Here is a 19,916-nt window from a genome sequence, read left to right as displayed (position 1 = left end):
TAAGGGAATCCTGGGAGGTTCTTTGCCTCTAAAACCTTCCCTATTTGGACAACGTGGTCTCTGAAATCTCGCCATTCTAGGGGTTAAGTGATATATTTCTTTTAAGGTCTTTGTGAGGGGGCATGGAGGAGAAAATAAAATTTAGGACATTCGATGAAAAGGAAATAAAAATGAATTCCTTTGCCTGCTTTATAATTTTACTGATAGCTAATCCTAAATGAAGTAATAGCCTCAGAGTTTGAAATAAAAACTATGGAGTCATGTTATCTGCCACAGTCGGAGATTTGGATCAAAATCTAAAAACAAAGCAAAAACAAACAAACACAACACATGTAACATAATAAAAACGAAGAACTGAAAGTTTCATCACTCTCACTTGAAAACAACAAATAGCAGAGAGAGTGGTCTGCTAAGTAGTGGACACCTGTGGCTTCTGATCATCTAGCATTTTTTTCTACTCTCTTCACAGGATCCAGAGACCCTCTTCCTCTCTTGGAGATTTCTTCTCTGCCTTCTGTCCATCATGTGCCCTCATGCCTGCAGCCAGAGTGGGCAAATGACATGGGCTAGCTAACACGAGTACTCATCTCCTTTGACAACTGACTGGACCAGGAAGGAACAAATAATTCAAGTGGAGCCAATCAGAATTTTAATAAATAAAAGTAATTACCTGTTCTGGGGAGAAAAGCACCCTACCTTGGAATCTTTTCTCTATGATCACAATGTAGAAAGAAGGACCACTTAAGCATGGAGCCCCCTGTCATTACCTTAGACACTGCCTGGTGAGTGCTTGCTTGAGAATGAAGCCAACTCAAATGAGAACACCATTTGAACCTTAGTTGGCCCTAGCTAAGCCTGAAGCCAGATCTGCTCCTTGATTTCTCAGCTATGACCATTAAATTAGAATTTTGCTTTAGCTAATCCAGATTGTGTTTTTTGATATCCAAATGATAACCATGATTACCACTCACCCATGGATCCTGGAATTTATCAGATGCTTTCTCTGATAAGTGACAGGAAAGTGCTATCTTATATCTACATAATAAAAGAGACTTACTTGACACGATCAGGTCTAATATCAACTACATAGTTATCAGAGTTGACCTGCCTACAACAGATAACTGTTTAAAAACCCAAGGCAGACAATTTCAAACTGAAGTCCAAAGAATCTTAAAAGTCAATGAGATAGGAGTTGCCTTGCCGAATTTGAACTCTGCATGTATGTCAGTTCTTCCAACTGTGGCAGGAAAGGGTGAAGCGATGCCTTTAGCTGGTGGTACCCAGGTCACTATGAATTCTGTGAATAATTATAAAGTTCCAATGTGTTCTTGATTTTTTTGCTTTACATTTCAAAATTGCTTTACATTTCATATTTTGTTTTATCACCTGTCATTTCACAGTTTTGCTGTCTCTACTTTTATATTTCTATTATTTTGATTTTCTACAATTAAAACTTCCTCTGCAAAAAAATCAAAAAGAGAAAGTGCAAGATTGTCTCTTACTAAATATTTTTTTCTTCCTGTCTACATTGCTATTTATTGTCCCTGTTGGGTGTTTATAGCATTTGAGCAGGAGGGAAATGTGCTAAAGGTAACCTGTTGTACTAAGAGATTGAAGACTTTTTCAAATAAAAAGTTTCAAAAAAGGCCTGCCTTGTTCCGCGTGACTTTTTCATGTCATACAAGCTTTTGTGTGGCATGGAGAAAGTCCATCTAGACAGTAAGATATGTAGCTGAAAATCAACCACTAAGCATTAATTTATCACACCCTACATAGAAGGCAAGCCACTTTGACAATCTGATAATTTAATATATTAAATTTAAGAAAGAAGTCTTTTTGAAAATAACGCCCACTGATAGTCTACCCAATATATTTGACTAAACTATTGAAGCAGGATATTGTGTGACAACTCAAAACAAACAAAATAAAAAATCACATAAATATCTGTAAAAAATGTGTGCGATATTTTGTCAAATCTTGACTTTACAAAACTAAAGAACCACGTTGATTGTATTTCACATGAATTATCCAAATAAGCCAGTCTGTGGCTATCTGGTATAATGTGTAAATGAACATTTAAAATTCTTCTTTGGCCATCTCTAGGAGGAGAAAGGATAAAGAAAAGAATAATTAAAGGAGAAGACAGTACAGCAAAGAGTCCGTTGGAGCGACACTTTCCTGTGCATCAACAGACACATTCATTAATTTGGTGTAAATAACGGTTAAAAAAATTCATTTTTAAAACATTAATTGAGCACCTACTTAGAGTCACTAAAATGAAAATTATTTCATTAATATTTTATTACTACTTCAGCAGGAGTTAAGTAAACTTTCGTGAGTTTCATGGAAGACTAGCCGATTTTTCTAAGAAAATGTGTTTCTAGACCAAATTTTCAACCCACGAAGTTATTAAAATGACAGCGACAACAACATTAGCTTCTGTAGTCAGCCTGGGCTCCACTGCAATTTCACTCCTCTCTGTAGACTTTCAGTACCTCTCTCTCTCCCCTTATCCTGTGAGACAGGAGAAAATGGAAGAGAGTAGAGAGAAAATGCCCCCACTGGAATGACAAACCTACTCTCAGTTACTCCTACCGGCTCCTCTTTTCATACACAGTTTTAATAGAGGAGCTGTCCCTCTCCAATTTAGGATAAATCTGTCCTTTTGGGCTCCAGATTATATCCCTTCCTGCCTTCTCAGGCAATTTATACCCTGATTATCTTTTCTGTGCTTTATTTTCAACATCTTTGCCATTATTCGATTCTACCCATCAGCATTTAATAATGTTCAAGAGTACCCCACCTGAAAAGCAAACGAAAAAGAAAAGAAAAAAATCAACCTCCCTCCACACCTCTTCCTTTCGGAGCTATGTTCTATTCCCCTCAGTAGAAACTTTCATTGTCCTTACTTCCTTACCTTCCATTCATTCCCTAGCCCACTTCAGTCTGGCTTCTAACCCTGTCCCTCTGTTACTCCACTGAAATTACTCTTGTTAAAAATCACCTCTCAGTAACTATCATGCCATTATGTCCAATTGCCTTTTAGTCCTCAACCAATGAGAACTCTCAAGGATATTCAGCTCCTCTGCCTAGCACTTCATTTTAGAAATTTCCCTTCTACTTGACTTTTATGACAATATATTCTCCTGGTTTTCTTCCTTCCTCTGCAGCTGCTCATTCTCAAAATCTTTTGTTGTCTTATTCTGACAATCCAGCCTTTAACTGTTCCTCAGTGTTCTGTCTTGGTCTCTTTTTCAATTCCCTCAGCAATTGTATTCCTTCTACTTCAATTATAATATCATTATAATTATTATATTATTATATCACTACATATCAGTGACACACATTTTATCTTCAATCCAAACCTCTCCTCTGTATTCCTAACTCATTTGATAGTCTTAGAGAGACTAAAAACTGAACATAGACCAGACCAAACTCATGGTCTTCCTTCCACTAGTCTTCCAGTGTTCCTTGCCTATGTGAAGGTTATCACTACCACCCACCTAGTTATGGGAGCTGAAATCTTAAAGGTCATCCTTTACAACACCCTCTTTCTCACTGGCATATCCATTGCATCTTCTGCTTTGTTAATTATACATTCTAAATACATCAGGAATACACCTCCACTGCTATGATCCTGTTCACACTCTTACTTAGGTTCTACTACAGTTACTTCCTAATTAGTCTTCTCACTTCTTCTTCTGCTCTACCCATAACCCATTCTCCATGTAGCAGCCAGAGTCACCTAATAAAAATACAAAACGAAATCAAATTCTGTTAGGATAAATTCAACAATTTTTAACTGTGTTTTTTGTTTTTTTTTTTCCTTTTTTAAATTTCTTTTCTTGTTTTTTTAATTCCTTCAATTTTTAGTTCTCTATAAAAAACTATGATTAAATTTTAAAAGAGAGTCACTTCGTGATTAGATTGCTCAAGTTAAATTTTATGGACTGTCCTACTTAAAAATAGTCCTTTTGAAATTTTGAATATATTTTCTCTAATGATGTTTTTATTGGTTTGATAAATGTTTCCATTGGTTATTATTATTTTAATTTTTAAGTTTAAAATATTTCAATGAAGGCAGAATAATCTAAGATTATTTTGAGGGGCAAATAATATATAGTTTCCAAACTCTATTCCTAACCTCTAACAACCAAAAAATGTTTTGAATCTATTAACATAATTCAAATTTTAGCATTTTCTTCTTGCAACTTGTTATTGTACATACTGTACTACAAGAATTTTGCATTTTAATTTTGTTTTTAAACTTTATATGGTAATCTTTTTTCGATATTTGAAGAATTTTCAAGGTAACTTAGAAAAGGCCAAAAATGAAGGATCAGAAAGTAAAGGTTTGAGACCGGGCAAAATGGCATAGATAATAGAGGCTTTGTTCATCTTCTCTTGAGACCACATCAAAGTTGCAACGGAAACGTGGAGTAAACACCAAGCAGAGTTGCCTGGAGTCTAGATAAACAGAAGCCCTACAACTAAGGAGAGAAATAAGAAACCACTCTGCAGCGGTAGGAGGTAGGAGGGGGAGAAGACATAAGGTTGTCGGGTCCCCAGCGGCTGAGTCGGACAGAGGCTACGGGAGCTGCAGACATTCCTGCAGATGTGTCCGCGACCAGACTTTCCAGGTGACGGACTTACTCGCTCTGGGCACCAGTGCTGGGATGGCTGCTCGGGGAGCACCAGGGACTTATAGGGGGACAATGAGTTGTTGGAGTGACGGCCGGAGTGAGGGCCAGAGTTGAGGCTTTCACCCAGGCAGAAGTGCGGGTGGTATCCATTGTTCCTCTGTTGAGCCCTCCCCCATACCAGTGTTTGGATAGCAGAGTGACCTCTGCCCAGAGGATTCCCTGAAACTCCACCTCCCCCAACTCATGGCCCCACCCAAGCCACATCCAGGTGTGTCCTCATTAAGTCAGGTGCCCCTTGTTGAGCGGTGCCAAGACTTGCACTGGTGGCAGCTGACCATGGTTTCTGGTGTGGTTTCTTGAGGCTACTATAAGCACAGCATCTGTGGATCGTTTGCTAAATCTTAATAGGTGGCCCCAGAGGGGCACAGGCTGAGGCTAAACTTGGCCCGCAGCTGAACCCCTTTCAGGACTGTGCCACTGGACACCTACTACACAAAGCCACGCTCATAAGACCAGGAGACTTAGGGGCTTTGCTTAGCACATAGAAACAGACACAGAAAATCAGCTAAACTGGGAAGACAAAGAAGTAGAATCCATATGAAAGAACAGAACAGAAATCCAGGAAAAATGGAATCAAGCAACCTAATAGATGCAGAGTTCAAGACACTATAAGGATACTCAATGAACTTAGGGGAAGAGTAGACGAACTCAGTGAGAAGTTTAAGAAAGAGATAAAAAAAACATAAAAATGGAAATGGAAATTATAAAAGGGAACCAGTCAGAAATGAAAAATACATATCTGAGATGAAGAGTATATTAGAATCAACAGAAGGGATAAAGAAGAGGATTGAACCACCAATATAAAAGATGGAGAAGCCAAAAACACCCATTCAGAACATCAAGGAAAAAGCCAATATGATAATAATTTAAGGAGCCTATGGGAAAAAATTAAATGTAACAATATCTGTGTCATAGGGATATCTGAAGGAGAAGAGGGAGCACAAGAAGATGAAAACCTATTTGAAGAAATAATAATGGAAAACTTCCCTATCCTGATGAAGGAAATAGACGTACAACCCCAGGAAGCTCAGAGAGTCCCAAAAAAGATGAACTCAAAGAGGCCCACGCCAAGACACACCATAATTAAAATGCCAAAGGTTAAATACAAAGAGAATCCTAAAAGCAGAGAGAGAAAGGCAATTAGTTACCAACAAGAGAGCTCATAAGATTGGCAGCTGATTTCTCAAAAGAAACTTTGCAAGACAGAAGGGCTTGGCACAAAGTATTCAAAGTGATGAAACCCCAGGATCTACAACCAAGAATACTTTATCCAGCAATGTTATCATTTAGAGCCAAAGGACAAATAAAGAGCTTCTCAGACAACAACGACAAAAAAAAGCTAAAGGAATTCATCAACACCAAGCCAACATTACAGGAAATGTTGGAAGGACTTCTTTAAGAAGAAAAAAACATGTATCAAAAACATTACAGGAAATGTTGGAGGGACTTCTTTAAAAAGAAAAAAAATGTATAATGTTGGACGGATTTCTTTAAAAAGAAAAAAACATAAATAATGGTAATTATTTATGTTATTAAACATTACAGGAAATGTTGGAGAGACTTCTTTAAAAAGAAAAAACATGTATCAAAAACATAAATAATGGTAATAACTACATATCTATCAACAAATACTTCAAATGGAAAAGAATTAAGTGCTCCAGCCAAAAGATAGGGAGGCTGAACAGATAAGAAAACAAGACCCCTACATATGCTGCCTACAAGACGCTCTCTTCAGATTTAAAGACATACACAGACTAAAAGAAAGGAGATGGAAAAAGATATTGCCTTGATGAATCTAGAGGGTATTGCACTGAATGAAGTAAGTTGGATGAAGACAAATATCACATGATTTCACATATATGTGGAATCTAAAGAACAAAATAAACAACAGCAACAAAAATGGAAACAATCTCATAGAGAATAATTTGAGGGCTACTAAATGAGAGGGGATTGGAGGGTTGTTGAAAAAGGAAAAAGGGATTAAAAAGTATAAATAGATAGTTACAAAATAGTCATGGAGATATAAAGTAGCATAAGGAAAATAGTTAACAATGTTGCAATAAATATGAAAGGGAAGAGGGGTACTAGATTTAGTGGGGTGATCACTTTGTGAGTTATATAGATCTCTAATCACTATGCTGCACAACTGAAACTAATATATTAGTATATGCTAACTATAATTGAAAAAACTCATTGAATTGTACAATGTAAATATGAGCAACTAATTGTCTATTATATTTCAATAAAGTTGTAAAAAAAAAAAAACAGAAAGAAAGGTTCATGAGTTTACTTTTTTCCCCTCCTCTGCCAATCCAAATTAAGGAGATAATCACAAATGTGGTCCAAAAGACACCTCTTGAATGATCGAATTACTTGATAAAAGTGTATTTTTAATGAAATTATTTTAAATAATAGTAAATTAATTTAAATACCATTTTAAAATTTTTTCCCAGTTTCACTTGTTCCATTTTTACATTTCAAATGTAGGTTAGCTCCTACTAAAAATATGTGCTTTTCTGATATATGTGGGTTTGGTGCTTTAAAAAACTTGACTAGACTTGATACAGTTTTGAAATACCAACCTGGATCTCCATAGTGCATCAACCTGAAATATTTTGAGGAAGTTAGTGGTTCAAATGGCCTTTTGGGAGCAATGGATCTCATCTTTTTGACTAATTAATAAGAGGTTGATGAAAGGCACCAAACATTTACCGCCCAGTCTATTCTTAAGGACGGGCAGTGGTTCAAGCCCTGCTCTGGAGGCGGAAGCCAATGTGCCCTATTCTTGCAGAGGTGCCTGCCTGGGGATCCCTGGCGCTGAGTTCTGCCCAGCCAGGGCCTCTGACCTCTGTTCTGGGGGTGTGGTCCATGAATCTTCCCTTCAGTGGAACTCGGTCCTATCTAATCTGGGGATTTGTGATGTCAGGAAGAGTGATGTGTTCCTGAGACTAAAATAAAATCAACCTAGGAACACTGAAAAAATTCTCCTCTATCACTTATTCTCCTGTAAAGGTCGGTCTGTCTCCCTTTGTGGAGAATTGCAGAAATCTAAAACTGACCCTTTTCAGCACTTAGTGGAATCCAACAGCAGAGGAAAGAGGTTGTTAGCAAGGACAATTTGGTCTGTACCAACACACTAGCCAGCAATTATCAATCAGTGCGGTAGAGCTCCATTACCCAGGGCTGTGTGGAAACTAAGGAGTCTAGAAACGCTTCAGATCACCTAAGACCAGAAAAATCTGAGGCAGAACTTAGAGATGATATTTCCCCCCAGATAACACAGTGCATATTTTGTTAGTTGGTTGGAGAAAGCCTGGCAAAAGTGCTCAGCTGGTGAGCAAGAAAAGAGACAGGCGTTTTCTGCGCGAGGACCCCCCGGAGGAGCCCTTCCTGCGACCCGCAGGAGGGAGCGGGTGGGACTAGGCTGCGGAGTGGGGGCAGTCCTTCACTGAGGGCTTGATATGGTGGCTTTATTTGTTAGCCGGGTGGGTCCAGGCTGGGAAATGCACACTCGGCAGGGAAAGGGGAAGAGAGATCCGCGGCAGTTTTCTAAAAACAACACAGCTCAAGTCTCCTGCGTGTGCCCCTGCGCTCACCCCGCGGAGGGACAGACGGGTCAAATCCAGCTCCTGAAGCCAGCTGGCCGCCCAGTTCCCACTCGGAAGAAGGCGGGTATTTGTGACTTTGGGGCGCCCTGACCGCTGCACCCGCCCGGTTTCCCCGCTCTGTCAACCTGCCAGTTTCTGAGAGGCGCCTGCCTCTTCCTCCGAGCCTTGGACTGAGGTCGCTTGGAGTCGCCACAAATCTGATGATGCAGCTCGCCAAGCACAGCTGGGCACTGGGACTGGCCGGGGTGAGCCCGTGGCGGAGAGGCAGGCAGGGAGGCGGCGTCGCGCGGGTCGTAGCCCAGCACCAGGGTTCCCTCTGCGGCACTTGCTCCCCCTGGGGTAGAGCTGGGTGCGGCTGGCGCCCCCGCCTCGCCTCTCGCCGGCTCGCTGGGGTGCAGGGCTGCCCACCGCCCCGCCGTCTTCTCTTCTGCTCCAACCAGGCATTGGACCTAAAGCCTCGTAGTGCCATTTCCTCACCCTGAGCCTCTCAAAGGTCCGGGAGCCGAGAAAGAGAAATCTGTTACGAGAAAGGAAGCTCTCGCTTGCAGAGCGGGCTCGCGGCGCTCAGGGGGCTGGGTCACCGGCTTGGAGGCGGGGGCTCCCTGGAGTCGGCAGGCGGGTAGGAAAGCGTGACCCTGAGACAGACAGAGGTGAGCGCCGGCGCCGCCAGTGCACCTCTGTGAGCGCGGAGCCCACCCGCACCCCTGGGGGCGAGCGTCACTCCTCCCAGTCCCGACACGCTAGCGCGGAGTCCCCGCCAGGGGCCCGCGCGCCTAGGGCTCCCTTTCTTACGTCCCGCCCTAGGTCTTCCGCCAAAACCTTTGACCAGAGTCTCCTTGCCAACATTTCTAAATCTCTTTTGCCAGCACTTTGCGCCAGGTAGGAATAAGGCTCTGCTCTCGGGTGCATACATGAACGCCAATCCCCAGAAGGTGTCGTGACCTTTTCACCTTATCCTCGAACTCCTTCGGAGGGCATCCGAGGGCATTTAACTCCTGTCGAGGGCCTATTCGGGGGTCGAAACCTGTTTGTTCCCTGATATGTCCTTGCTATTCAAATCAGCAGAGCCTTCTGCTGCAGTTCTGAGAAAGCTTCGGGAATGGAACTGGAGGGCATTCCGCCCACCGCGAGGACGCGCCACCGTGGGAGGTGAGGGTGGGCGGGAGCTAGAGGGCCGTGGTCAAAATGGCCTGCGGCCGAGAGGGGGGCCCTGCCAAGAGTGCACACACCCCCTCCCTGCCGCCACTGCTTCACCTCCCCTGAGATGCACAGAAACCCCCGCCACTCAACCCCTCTTTTCCAAACCACACCTGGGCTTGGAGACGCGGGTTGGGCGGGGTCGGGCAACTGCTGCCTCCCCTGGCTGGCAGTCGTACCAGCTCCCGCCTTCCGGCGTTCCCGCTGCCCGGGAGAAGAGGACACCAACACCGAAGCCGCGGCGGGCACCTGGGCGCGATGGGCGTCCATTCGCGCTCCCTGACACTGGGCAGGAAGGCCTGGTCTGACTCGGCTTGACGTGGCAGCTACACTGCCCACCCTCGTACGGCTCTGGGGTGCGTCTTCCACTCCAGCCTTGCTCTCCGCCCCGTCCCTGCAGTCCTGAGCCAGGGCGTCCAGGGGTGCCCTGCGGCTCCTTGCCACAGGTCTCGGGCCGGCACCGCTGGGAATGGCAGGGGCTGGCGCTGCGCTCCTCCCCCGGCAGACACCCGCCGGGGATTCGGAGTTGTAAGGAGCAGCCGCCACCTCCCGGGCGCTCCGTGCTCCGGGCGGCTAGATCCCGGAGATCCTCCGCCAGCTGCCCGCTGCCCCCCGGGCGTCCCAAGCGAGCAAGCGGAGGTAGGACAGGCCAACCCTGTCGCCGGCCCCCACCCGAAGCACAAACGCCCTGGGGGCAGACCCCAGCGCCTTCCTCCTGTAGAGATCCCTGCAGGGCCTCCGGGAGAGACGGACAGACGGTGGGGAAAGCACACCCAAGGAAACTTGTGCCTCCCCGTCTCCTGTCAGACACTGACTAGCGAGCCAGTGCGGGTAGAGGGGCGGGAGGAAGCGAGGGAAGGGCTCCCGGAGGGGAGGGGGTGGACGGGAGGTGGGGGAGGAGGGGGTGCAGTTGGTGAAACTCCTCTGTCTCCCGCTCATCTTCTCATTGCTTGCTCCTCTCCTTCGCGCAGACACCCCGGACCTCCCCTGGGCGCCAGCTCCTCGGCTCCAACGGGTCCAGAGACAAGCCAGATTTTTTTTTTTCTTTCTGGAAATTGGCTTGTGTGTTTCCCTACCTCCCTCCTCCCCCCACCTCCACCCTTTTTTTTTTTTTTTTTTTTTTTTTTTTTTGGGCCTTGGCCCGGGCAGTGGCTCCTGGAAAAGGAACAAGTGTGGGAAAAGAGAGAGGAAACCGGAGCTAAATGACAGGATGCAGGCGACTTGAGACACAAAAAGAGAAGCGTTGCTCTCGGTTCAAGGCATTGCCTCGCCGCTTTCCTTTCTACAAGACGGACTGAGGATTTTACAGCTCTAGGCGGAGTTGGAGCGCTTCGGATCGTTTAGATTCCCTTCTTTGCTCTGTTTTGCCCGCACGTCCTCATTCTCCCGAGTCTCCCCGTGGATCCGGCGAAGGGAGAATGGAGAGGGGGCTGCCGCTCCTCTGCGCCGCGCTCGCCCTCGCCCTCGCCCTCGCGCCGGCCAGCGCTTTTCGCAACGGTAAGTGACAGGCGGAGGCGCGCGTGACAGCGCCCGCCGGGGACTCCCCGGCTGCGGGATCCGGCCGGGGCTCGGCTTCCCGCTCAGCCAAGATTCATGCAGCGCTGCCGGGATGAACCTGGAATAGCCACTTCCCAGGCAAAGGAAACTTTTATCCAGGCGGAGAAATAAAGAACTAAGATCAGTCTGTTTGGGGCAGGAAGATTTAAAGTCCTCGGGCTCCCTCCTGAAGTTGGTGGTTTGGCTGTGGTGGTTTTCCTACCTCTGTTACAAGGTAGCGTGCGTACCTTCGCATATCAGCACACCAATTATCTTAATAATGTTTCCTCCCAAAGGCAATTAGATGAGACTCCCTTTCAAAAATCTGATGGCTGTAGAAAGTTGATGAACGCTTTACCATGAGAACTTCCTGGTTCCCTTACAGCTCCCCTAAAACTATTTCCTCTGGTGGGTGCCTGCAAGAGATAGTGGTTTGTTGGTTGATGGAACTTCCTCCTCCGCCTTTGTAAATCATCCCCAAATCCGTCGAAAGCATGAATGAAAGTTACATAGTGTCAATAAAGGAACCTGATATATACAGTGTAAGGCATCAGGATATCTGAAAATCCCTAACCTAGCTGCAGCGTCCACTTAGCTTTACACTCTTAAGTAAATGAAAGACTGTGCTGCGTTATAAACAGTATACTGTAACCTAATTAATGTGTTTTAAAATGCTATTTGGTCGTAGGCATGTTTCATTTACCCTGTGAACTAGGTGAAGGCAAGGGTATGAAATTATCTTTACAGTAAGCCTTCAGCAATTATTATTAACTAATTATCAAATATTTACTTTTATCTGGCTTAGATTTCAATCAAAGTAATTAGAAGAAAAGACCATCCACTACTTATTGTAGTATATTGTTTTAATAAGAGACCACGAGTGGAAGGAGTTCAGACTAAGGAATTTAAATCATGTCTTTATGATGGAAGTTAATCTCTCTAATATGCTTTTTGGAGATTTTGTGATTGAAGCAATAGATTTCACCCCATGGCTACCATGCAGTGTTCTAAGAAGCAATAGATTTCACCCCATGGCTACCAAGCAGTGTTCTAAAAGATAGGTTTAGAAACACACTCATTTGTGAATGTGGAGTTCAATTTATTAATGAACCTGAGTTGGTGGCATATTTCTATAATCTGGTAGGGGATGAAATAACATTCTCCTCCAACTGAAAGAGCTCAAGTGGTTAGACTTTAAAAATTACAGCAACTCACCCTCCTCAACTCTTGAGATTAAATCAGTAGCAGAGGTGTTTGCAGAATTGATTTGAAACCTAATGCAAATAGCTTTCAGACTTTAGGTTGTGAACTCCATAAATACATACACACACATATATGTGTGTGTGCATGTGTATATATATATGTGTGTGTATGTGCATATGAATAGATATATTCATAATTTCTTTTCTTAGCAGAAATCAGGGGAATGCTAAGAACCTGAGCTTCAGTTAGTGAGCTTGACTGGTTAAAGCATGTTGTTACGCTTGCCGTGACCACAGCCTCTGTAACTCAGCAGACCTCTTAAAGCCATGTCCGCCTCCTCTGAGTACCAGTGTCTGCTAAATTAATTCATTAACCTTATTTAGGGCTAATGGTTCAGAGTCATTAAAAATTGCTCTTTCTTAATCAACTGCTAGAGAGACTGAACAGAGCCAGGGAGTCTAGCAGTCCACATTATCTTATTACACTGTCACTTTCTCAGAAGTCACAGATTAAAGAGCTCTGGTGTGGTACTGAGTCTACCTAAATGTCTTCTGAAGTGACTCTGTCGAGTGACTAGAAGCAGTGCTGTTTTATTTCATTCCTCTAACAGATGCCAGACTCTGCCATGATGTTCGTGCAGAGCTGGAAGAGACTTAATGTGATGGGGTCACTTTCCAAGTTCTCTGCACATTTAAAATAATGCAAGAGCCTGAGTAGAATCACACAACAGAGTCCAGTATGATCATTAGCTGAGATTCTGAACTCCAGTTGCAACATAATTTCTTCTTGGCAAACCTTAAGCTTTTAAAAGCCAAGCAAAGGAAACCAGAATGAGGCTACTACTGCTCTAAGAAACAGAGTCAGAAACACCTAGCAATTGAGAAAAACAATATAATTTATATTGTCTTCTTTTTAATTTATGGGAAATGATTTCTGTAATGCATGTAGCTTTATGCATTTTTGATGTGCACTTCATCTTTCATTTCCATTTGACCTGGTTTTCCTGTAATAAAATTCTGTAGATTTATAAATTCATGCTGAGAGCAAAGAATGCCATTCTCTTTCCACAGGGAATCTATTAGATGCAATATTAAAATCTATATATACCATTACTGAAAATTTGTGATTGATAGGCTTACATATTTCACTGCTTTCATACCTGTTCCTCTTACATAGTTTATACACTGAATTTTTATTGCTCAAAATTAAGCACCAATAAATGTGGCAGCTTTTCAGGCTGAGGCTCTCCAGTGTGAAATCTATCATAAAAAGTGACAATAAAAATCTACGCTGAACAAGAAAGCAACTCAGAGACTGGTTTATTTGGCTCTTAGTGAATCACTTTAGCATTTGGATTTTTGAAATGAAGGTTCAAAACTAGTTAGCTCACCTTTCCCAGAAGGTGAGAATGGGGCTTACCATATGTGACACCAGGCCTCAGTGTGGTGGGTTTTCTTCTCTTTCCTTCCCCCACCTCCCCCACAACGTGTTAGTAATTGGAATCAATGCTGTGTGGCTATTTATTTTTCCTTCTGCCCAGTTACTTTGATCTGGTCTCCAAGCCTGAGCAACTTAGAGCAGTAGAGTAGAATTATTTCTGCTTCGCCAAATATACATTGTTCCATGTCATCTGGATCTCAAGAGCAGAGATAACTCAAAATCACTCAGGTTTATGGGTAGATAAAACAACAACAGAAAAGGTTTGTCTTGGAAGACAATCTCCACTGATCAATGACAAAGACCAGGCTTATCATCAAAAGCTACACAAGGGGTCGAATGGCATCATTTAGTCACCTTCTACTTAGAACTTGCTACTTAATGTGATTACACTTCTTGGGGGATAATTAAGTCTAGCAGAAGCTCCCTGAGGACCATGTTAACATCCATTGAGGGGATTTAATGTTTTTAATGCTATTAGACCTTTTTCTTGGGACAGAAGTTTGTGGGGGATGGGGGTCGAGTACTTTCAGAGCTCAGTCCGCTTTCCTCTTGAGCCAAGCCTTCCTGGGATCAAAGAGCGGTCCTTGGTGGTGTGTTGCTGTCAGCGTCACATGAAGGACCTGCAAGGGGCCTCTCGGAGTTGAGTTCCCCTAAGAAATTGTGGAATGTTTAATAGTCGGTAATTTGAATACAAACTAGAATACCTAACTAGTTGTCAGGAAAAGATCTACTTAAATGTTATTTTTATTACAGATAAATGTGGCGATACTATAAAAATTGAAAGTCCCGGGTACCTTACATCTCCTGGTTATCCTCATTCTTATCACCCAAGTGAAAAATGTGAATGGCTGATTCAGGCTCCCGAACCATACCAGAGAATTATGATCAACTTCAACCCTCACTTTGATTTGGAGGACCGAGACTGCAAGTAAGTGGAACGTGTTTGAACAGGGCACCACAGCACCATCTAGTGGTCATGCATGTCTAAGGGAGACGACAGTCTGTGTACAATCTGGGATATAAATGGATCCAGGAGGGATTCCAATCTAGGCCAGATCATATGTCAATGGAATGGAAATTAAATTATGTTAAGTGATTTCTGAGTTCCCCAAACTAGGAAGATTATATTTAAATGTGCAATCGCTCATATTCTTTTTCCTGTTAACACTTTTGGTTTGGAAACTCTTTTGTTAAATTTATATACATGTTTCTCTTTTTTTCCTGGAAAAGGGAACTATAAAGCTAAACTCTCACTTGGGTTTTTATGAGGTATCGTGAGACACTAACATATATGCATGGATAGACAGTGAAGTTGAATATTTTATAACAAATCTGTGGCACATTTTGTGATTTAAGAACCGTATCTTATTGAGTTTGATGTAAGAAAAACAAATTGTCCTTGAAAAAAGTAAGGAATATGGGGTAAATTGGATGAGGAGGTTTTTTTATGGTAGATTAATGATTGCAAATCTCTTACGGAAAATGCTGAAAATAATTGTTAATGCACAATGAATGCAATGGGACTCAAATATGAATCAGTGTTTCATCTGTCTGCTTTAGTCTTACTATCTCCTTGTATTGTTAAATTACTAAGCATTGTTAAGTTACTATGCCAGATTTCATTATTATGAAAAACTTCTCACTGTAGAGACAGTCTAAATTAGATTTCCTTACTTTATGTGAAAGAACTCGTGTATAGCTTTCCACAGTATGCAAAGTAAGTTTTAACCTTGCTGGCAGTAGTCCACAAAAATCCAGATATACTCTTCTCTCTGGACATCCTGTGGACCAACCATCTCTGTCTTGTCTACATCATCTCATTCTTCCATGCTGCTCATTATGTATTCTCCAGAGACTTGAACCTGAATATCAATCTTTAATGAAGTTTAGATATATTAATAGTTTTTAGCAAAGTAAAATAATCTATTTAAATCTAAATTCTATATCTCAGAGACTGGTATGTTTCCCAAGTTTTCAAACGAGTCAGTTTGATATAATTGTATACAATGTATGTAGGTTACTACTTTCACTGGATATAAGCATTATTATGCAGGCACATTCATTTCAAAAACTATTTTATCTGCAAACGCCACCCTTTCAGGGAAGAACAGAATAATATGAAACTGTTCCCACCTGTGTAGGAAGTCCTCCCCAACCTGTTGAGTTGGTGAGGTTAACTAGTTTTTCACAGTCAGGAAAATGAGGTCATCTGGTTAATTCAACATTCTAGTACCTGGAAAATTAGCATGCATTCATATGCAATTGATCAGTTTCCAAATATTCAACATACACTACAGTGCAATAAAATTATGCCAATTCTAATTTAATCTTTGTTCTGTGATTCAGAAGTGCTTTAGGGCATTAAATTGACTTTTTAATCTTCTGCAAAAGTTGTCATTAATGGAGTTACAGTGACTGCTAGGAAACAGGGAGTTCACCTAGACAACTAGAGATATGTTCTTTATTTCGTTTTATCTTATTTTATTCTTGCTTTTTGAAAATACTTAAACTGCTATAGGAGATTTTTTTAAAAAGTATAATAAACCATACTCAAGTAATAACATTATTCCCCAAAATAAGGTGCTATTAAACTTCAATAAACTCATGTTTACTAAATCCTGACATGAAAATCATGACCACATATATGTTTAATATAATAGTTTAAGAGTTCAGAATAGTCACTAGTTATTAGCAGTGGTGAGCTAATAAATGTTTAACAACTGGATCATGAGAGGTGGAAGGTCAAATCCTGATTTGTGATATTTGCCAGTTTCTGTAGTATAAATGTTCCCTCAATGGCCAATTTCAAACTACCCATGTGATGTCACTGGACACAGACTTGCAAAGAGATGTGTACAGTTGGTTCTTGATAGCTGGTGGGAGCCAGCTCCAGCGCACAACTAGAGCAGATGTGTAAGAAGCGGAAGCCAGCTGAGTGAGTTAATATACGTGAAGTGCTTAGCGCAGTGTCTGGCACACAGAAAGCCTTAAGTAATTATTTGCCATACCGTGATGTGAAGCAGCAAATGGTGGGAGTAGGGGAGTACTTTTTAGTTTTTTTTTTTAAGATGATAAGGAAAAGGATAATTATAATTTCTAGGAAGCAACAATTTTAGTGATATTAGCAAGGTATTCAAGAAACTGAAATGGCCAAGAAGATTGTTTCTGTAATTGCGATGGTGAGATTTAAAAAATTTTTTAATGCTACTGAGTAAGATGGTTTCTTAATTGTAGTAACTGAGGGTTTATTCTTTCTGTGAAGGTGCCATCTCCTGGCCAGCCTTGAAAGGCTGATATTTTTGTGCCATGTTTTGAAGTGTTGCTACCTGATCGTTTGTTTTATCAGTGAAAATTCCAAAAAATATATAGGAAGACCAACTTAAGACATTGCAGTCACTGTCTTTCCAGGCTAGTCGACATAATTCTTGGTCATTGTTGAAATTTGTAGTTGAAATCCTGCAAGTGTGGCACAATTCTTCCTTTTATAAAGACTGTGAGAAGAATCCATAACTTTAAAATCTACAGGGGATTAGAATTTCCTAGGAAAAGATGGAAGCCACCAGAAACTCTGGGAAAAACAAATTCATAGACTTCAAAAGTTTATGTTAGATGTGAAAAAAACATAATTTGGGGGGTTCTGGTGGTTTTCTAATCAATTAATTAATTAATTTGTTTATTTATTTATTTATTTATTTTGTAATTTACGTTTGGGCTACTTCCAAAATTGTGTTTGAAAAACACATTCGGAGAGCTGGTAAGCTTTTAGTTATCATTCCTTTTAAGAACAAGCTGTTGTCTTGAGGTATATAATATGTCTATATTATATGTCTAAAAGCAGTAAAAAAGTACTGTTGTACCAATGTCATAAAGTTACATGTAGTAGATAATGAAGTAGTGGATGTGAGACCCCCCTTGAAAAGTTAAAAGCTCCCCTCAAAGGAAGTTATCAATTTTATGATATCTTTAAAAACTTGGTGATTGTTAGAACATTTGGAAATATGAAACTAAGCATTTATTAAACTAAATATATTGATTCAGTAATGAGATGATCTGAATATAATACACCCTGCGTTTTCTCTTGAAATTGTCAGTATTTGTATAGTTAACTTTCACCATGTAAAATCTTGAGAAATTGGTTCCTTAGCACATTTGCTTATTGAGAAACATCCTTGAAACCCAAATAAACAATTATTTTTCCATTAGATGTAGGGATGGCTGAGTAATTAAATAGATGAGTTCTGGTAGAAGTAACTATTTTATTTAAATTTTACTGTTTTATTTGTAATTAAATTAAAACTATTTTGTAATTTTAACAATACAACAAAAGGTATTTTATTTAGTTATGTGACTTATCACAACTTTTCATGTGAATAACACCAAGACTGACCCAGTACTTACATAAACTGTGGACTTAACCTTATAATAAGTTTTTACAGTACATATCAAGGGGGGCTGTTTCCTTAGAGAAAATGAATATGCAAGTTGTGCCTGACAGTTTTAAAATGCAACAATCTATGTTTAATACACCATGGAGTCTGGCTTTATTACAAATAAGCATCAAAAATTTAATATTATAACTCCCTGAATTCTTTTATTGAACAAAGTGCTGAATCAGTCATTCAGCAGAGCAGTAAGTAGAGCATCTGTCTGCAGGGCTAACTTGGTGCTAGGATTTCTAGCTAGATATATTGCCCGGTTTTATTGTTATGTTGATATAAAAGAGGGGGCTAAGAAAATGCTCTAAGAGGATGAGAAGGTGTTAAGGAAATGGACAGAATGATGATTTTTCTTGTTTGCACCAGCAAAATCCTCCATGCTTGTGAAATGTCAAAGCACAGTTAAAAGCAGAAAAGAAAGTGACCTGCCTTTTCTGAGTGTATCTCAGAAAGCAGTGTTCATTGTACATTGTAATGATTTTCAGTGTTTACATGGAGCTAGTCAGGTCTAACTCCATTTAAGTTTTCTTCGGTGGTCAGGCAGACATCTTGAATCTCGTAAAACTTTATACCTGCATAATAAACAAGAATGTCATTGATACAGTAGTTAGAATTTATGGAACTTTTCCGGTTTCCCAGCAATGCAACCTATCAGCATGATAATTTATAATGGTTTGTGACAAATACTGCTGAGCAAAGAGGTGTGTGGTTACATTCAGATCAGATGTCATCATCTGGGGAGCAATAAAGATTTCACAGACATTGGGTTAAAAACATTTAGAAAATGAATGTGAAGCTCCAGAGAGTCTAAAAAGGTGGCAGTGTTGGGGGGAGAAAGCCCAGGAGTGGTCTTCTTACTGACAAGTTTCTGACCCAGTGCCTGATTGTCAGTGCTGTTTTGTAGGATTTCACCAAAACACAAGGCTAACTGAGTATAGATGCTTTACTATCTAGAACTGAAATTCGTAATCTCTTCTTTGCCAATGACCAATAGTAGGTGTCTTCTTCCTTTTTCAATGCAATCAAAGGAAGATTTCGCTCTTGTAACTTCATATGAAGTTTAATAACACTGATAATTAAATGGAGATGAACTTCAAGTTTGAGAATTTTGTTAAAATAAATTATAAATTGTCTTTTTATGCTACTTTTAAAATTACCTCAGTTATTACTAACTTTGAAACGTCACTCATTTCATTTACTTTAATAGAATGTAAATTCACTGAATAAAAATTAATATGCCCTTTGTTTTTCAAATCTAATTCTTCCTACAAATTTAATTATGCAATGGTCACTTAGTCGTTTATTGGCAATTTGGGGAATGTAAGTTCAAGTTTCAGTTCCCTAAGTAAAGTTTTCTGTTTTTACTTTATTTACTCTGTTCAGTGTGGATTTTTGCATTAATTTTGAGTTTTAAAAATTTCATTAGAATTTTATTTATCTTGACTAGCAAATTCTTTGGCTTTTGTGTCCGAGGCAAGTGCCTCACTAGCCCCAGTCTTGTGTTTTAGGGCATCACTTAGACCAAAAGAAACAAAGACCTCACTCTATGGAAAACTGAGTATTTTATGCGAAAATACCTCTCATTTTTCTATATGAACTATAGGAGTATACGTACTTTTAATTATAATTTATGTCTAGAAAAATACACAAAGTAAGTGTAAAGTTTGGTAAAGTTTTACAAGATGACCACATCCATATAACCAATCCAGAGTAAATATTCCCAGCTTCGGTGGAAGAAGCCCCCGTGTCCCTTTCAGTCATTAGCTTTTGGTCTCAAGGGTCACCACTGTCCT

At 40.9% G+C, this 19,916-nt stretch overlaps 1 protein-coding gene across 4 annotated transcripts in view; it reads left to right on the top strand.

The window, feature by feature from the left end:
• Positions 1–10,636: 10,636 nt before the first annotated feature.
• The window catches only part of NRP1 (neuropilin 1), a 133,144-nt gene continuing 123,864 nt past the window's right edge, over positions 10,637–19,916 (top strand). For 2 of the 4 annotated variants that reach the window (XM_011376323.2, XM_011376320.2), the window contains exons 1-2: positions 10,638–11,005; positions 14,441–14,615. In XM_011376323.2, coding sequence (XP_011374625.1) covers positions 10,927–11,005; positions 14,441–14,615 — 254 coding nt within the window. In that variant the 5' untranslated portion in view covers positions 10,638–10,926. Of the gene's footprint in view, positions 11,006–14,440; positions 14,616–19,916 lie in introns of all 4 variants that reach the window. The other 2 variants (XM_011376322.2, XM_011376321.2) reach the window with 2 other exon arrangements.

This window comes from Pteropus vampyrus, unplaced genomic scaffold (assembly GCF_000151845.1).
Source record: "Pteropus vampyrus isolate Shadow unplaced genomic scaffold, Pvam_2.0 Scaffold294, whole genome shotgun sequence".
NCBI lineage: Eukaryota > Metazoa > Chordata > Mammalia > Chiroptera > Pteropodidae > Pteropus > Pteropus vampyrus.
The sequence above is the reverse complement of the archived record's forward strand: the minus strand, read 5'-3'. Positions and strand labels throughout refer to the sequence as shown.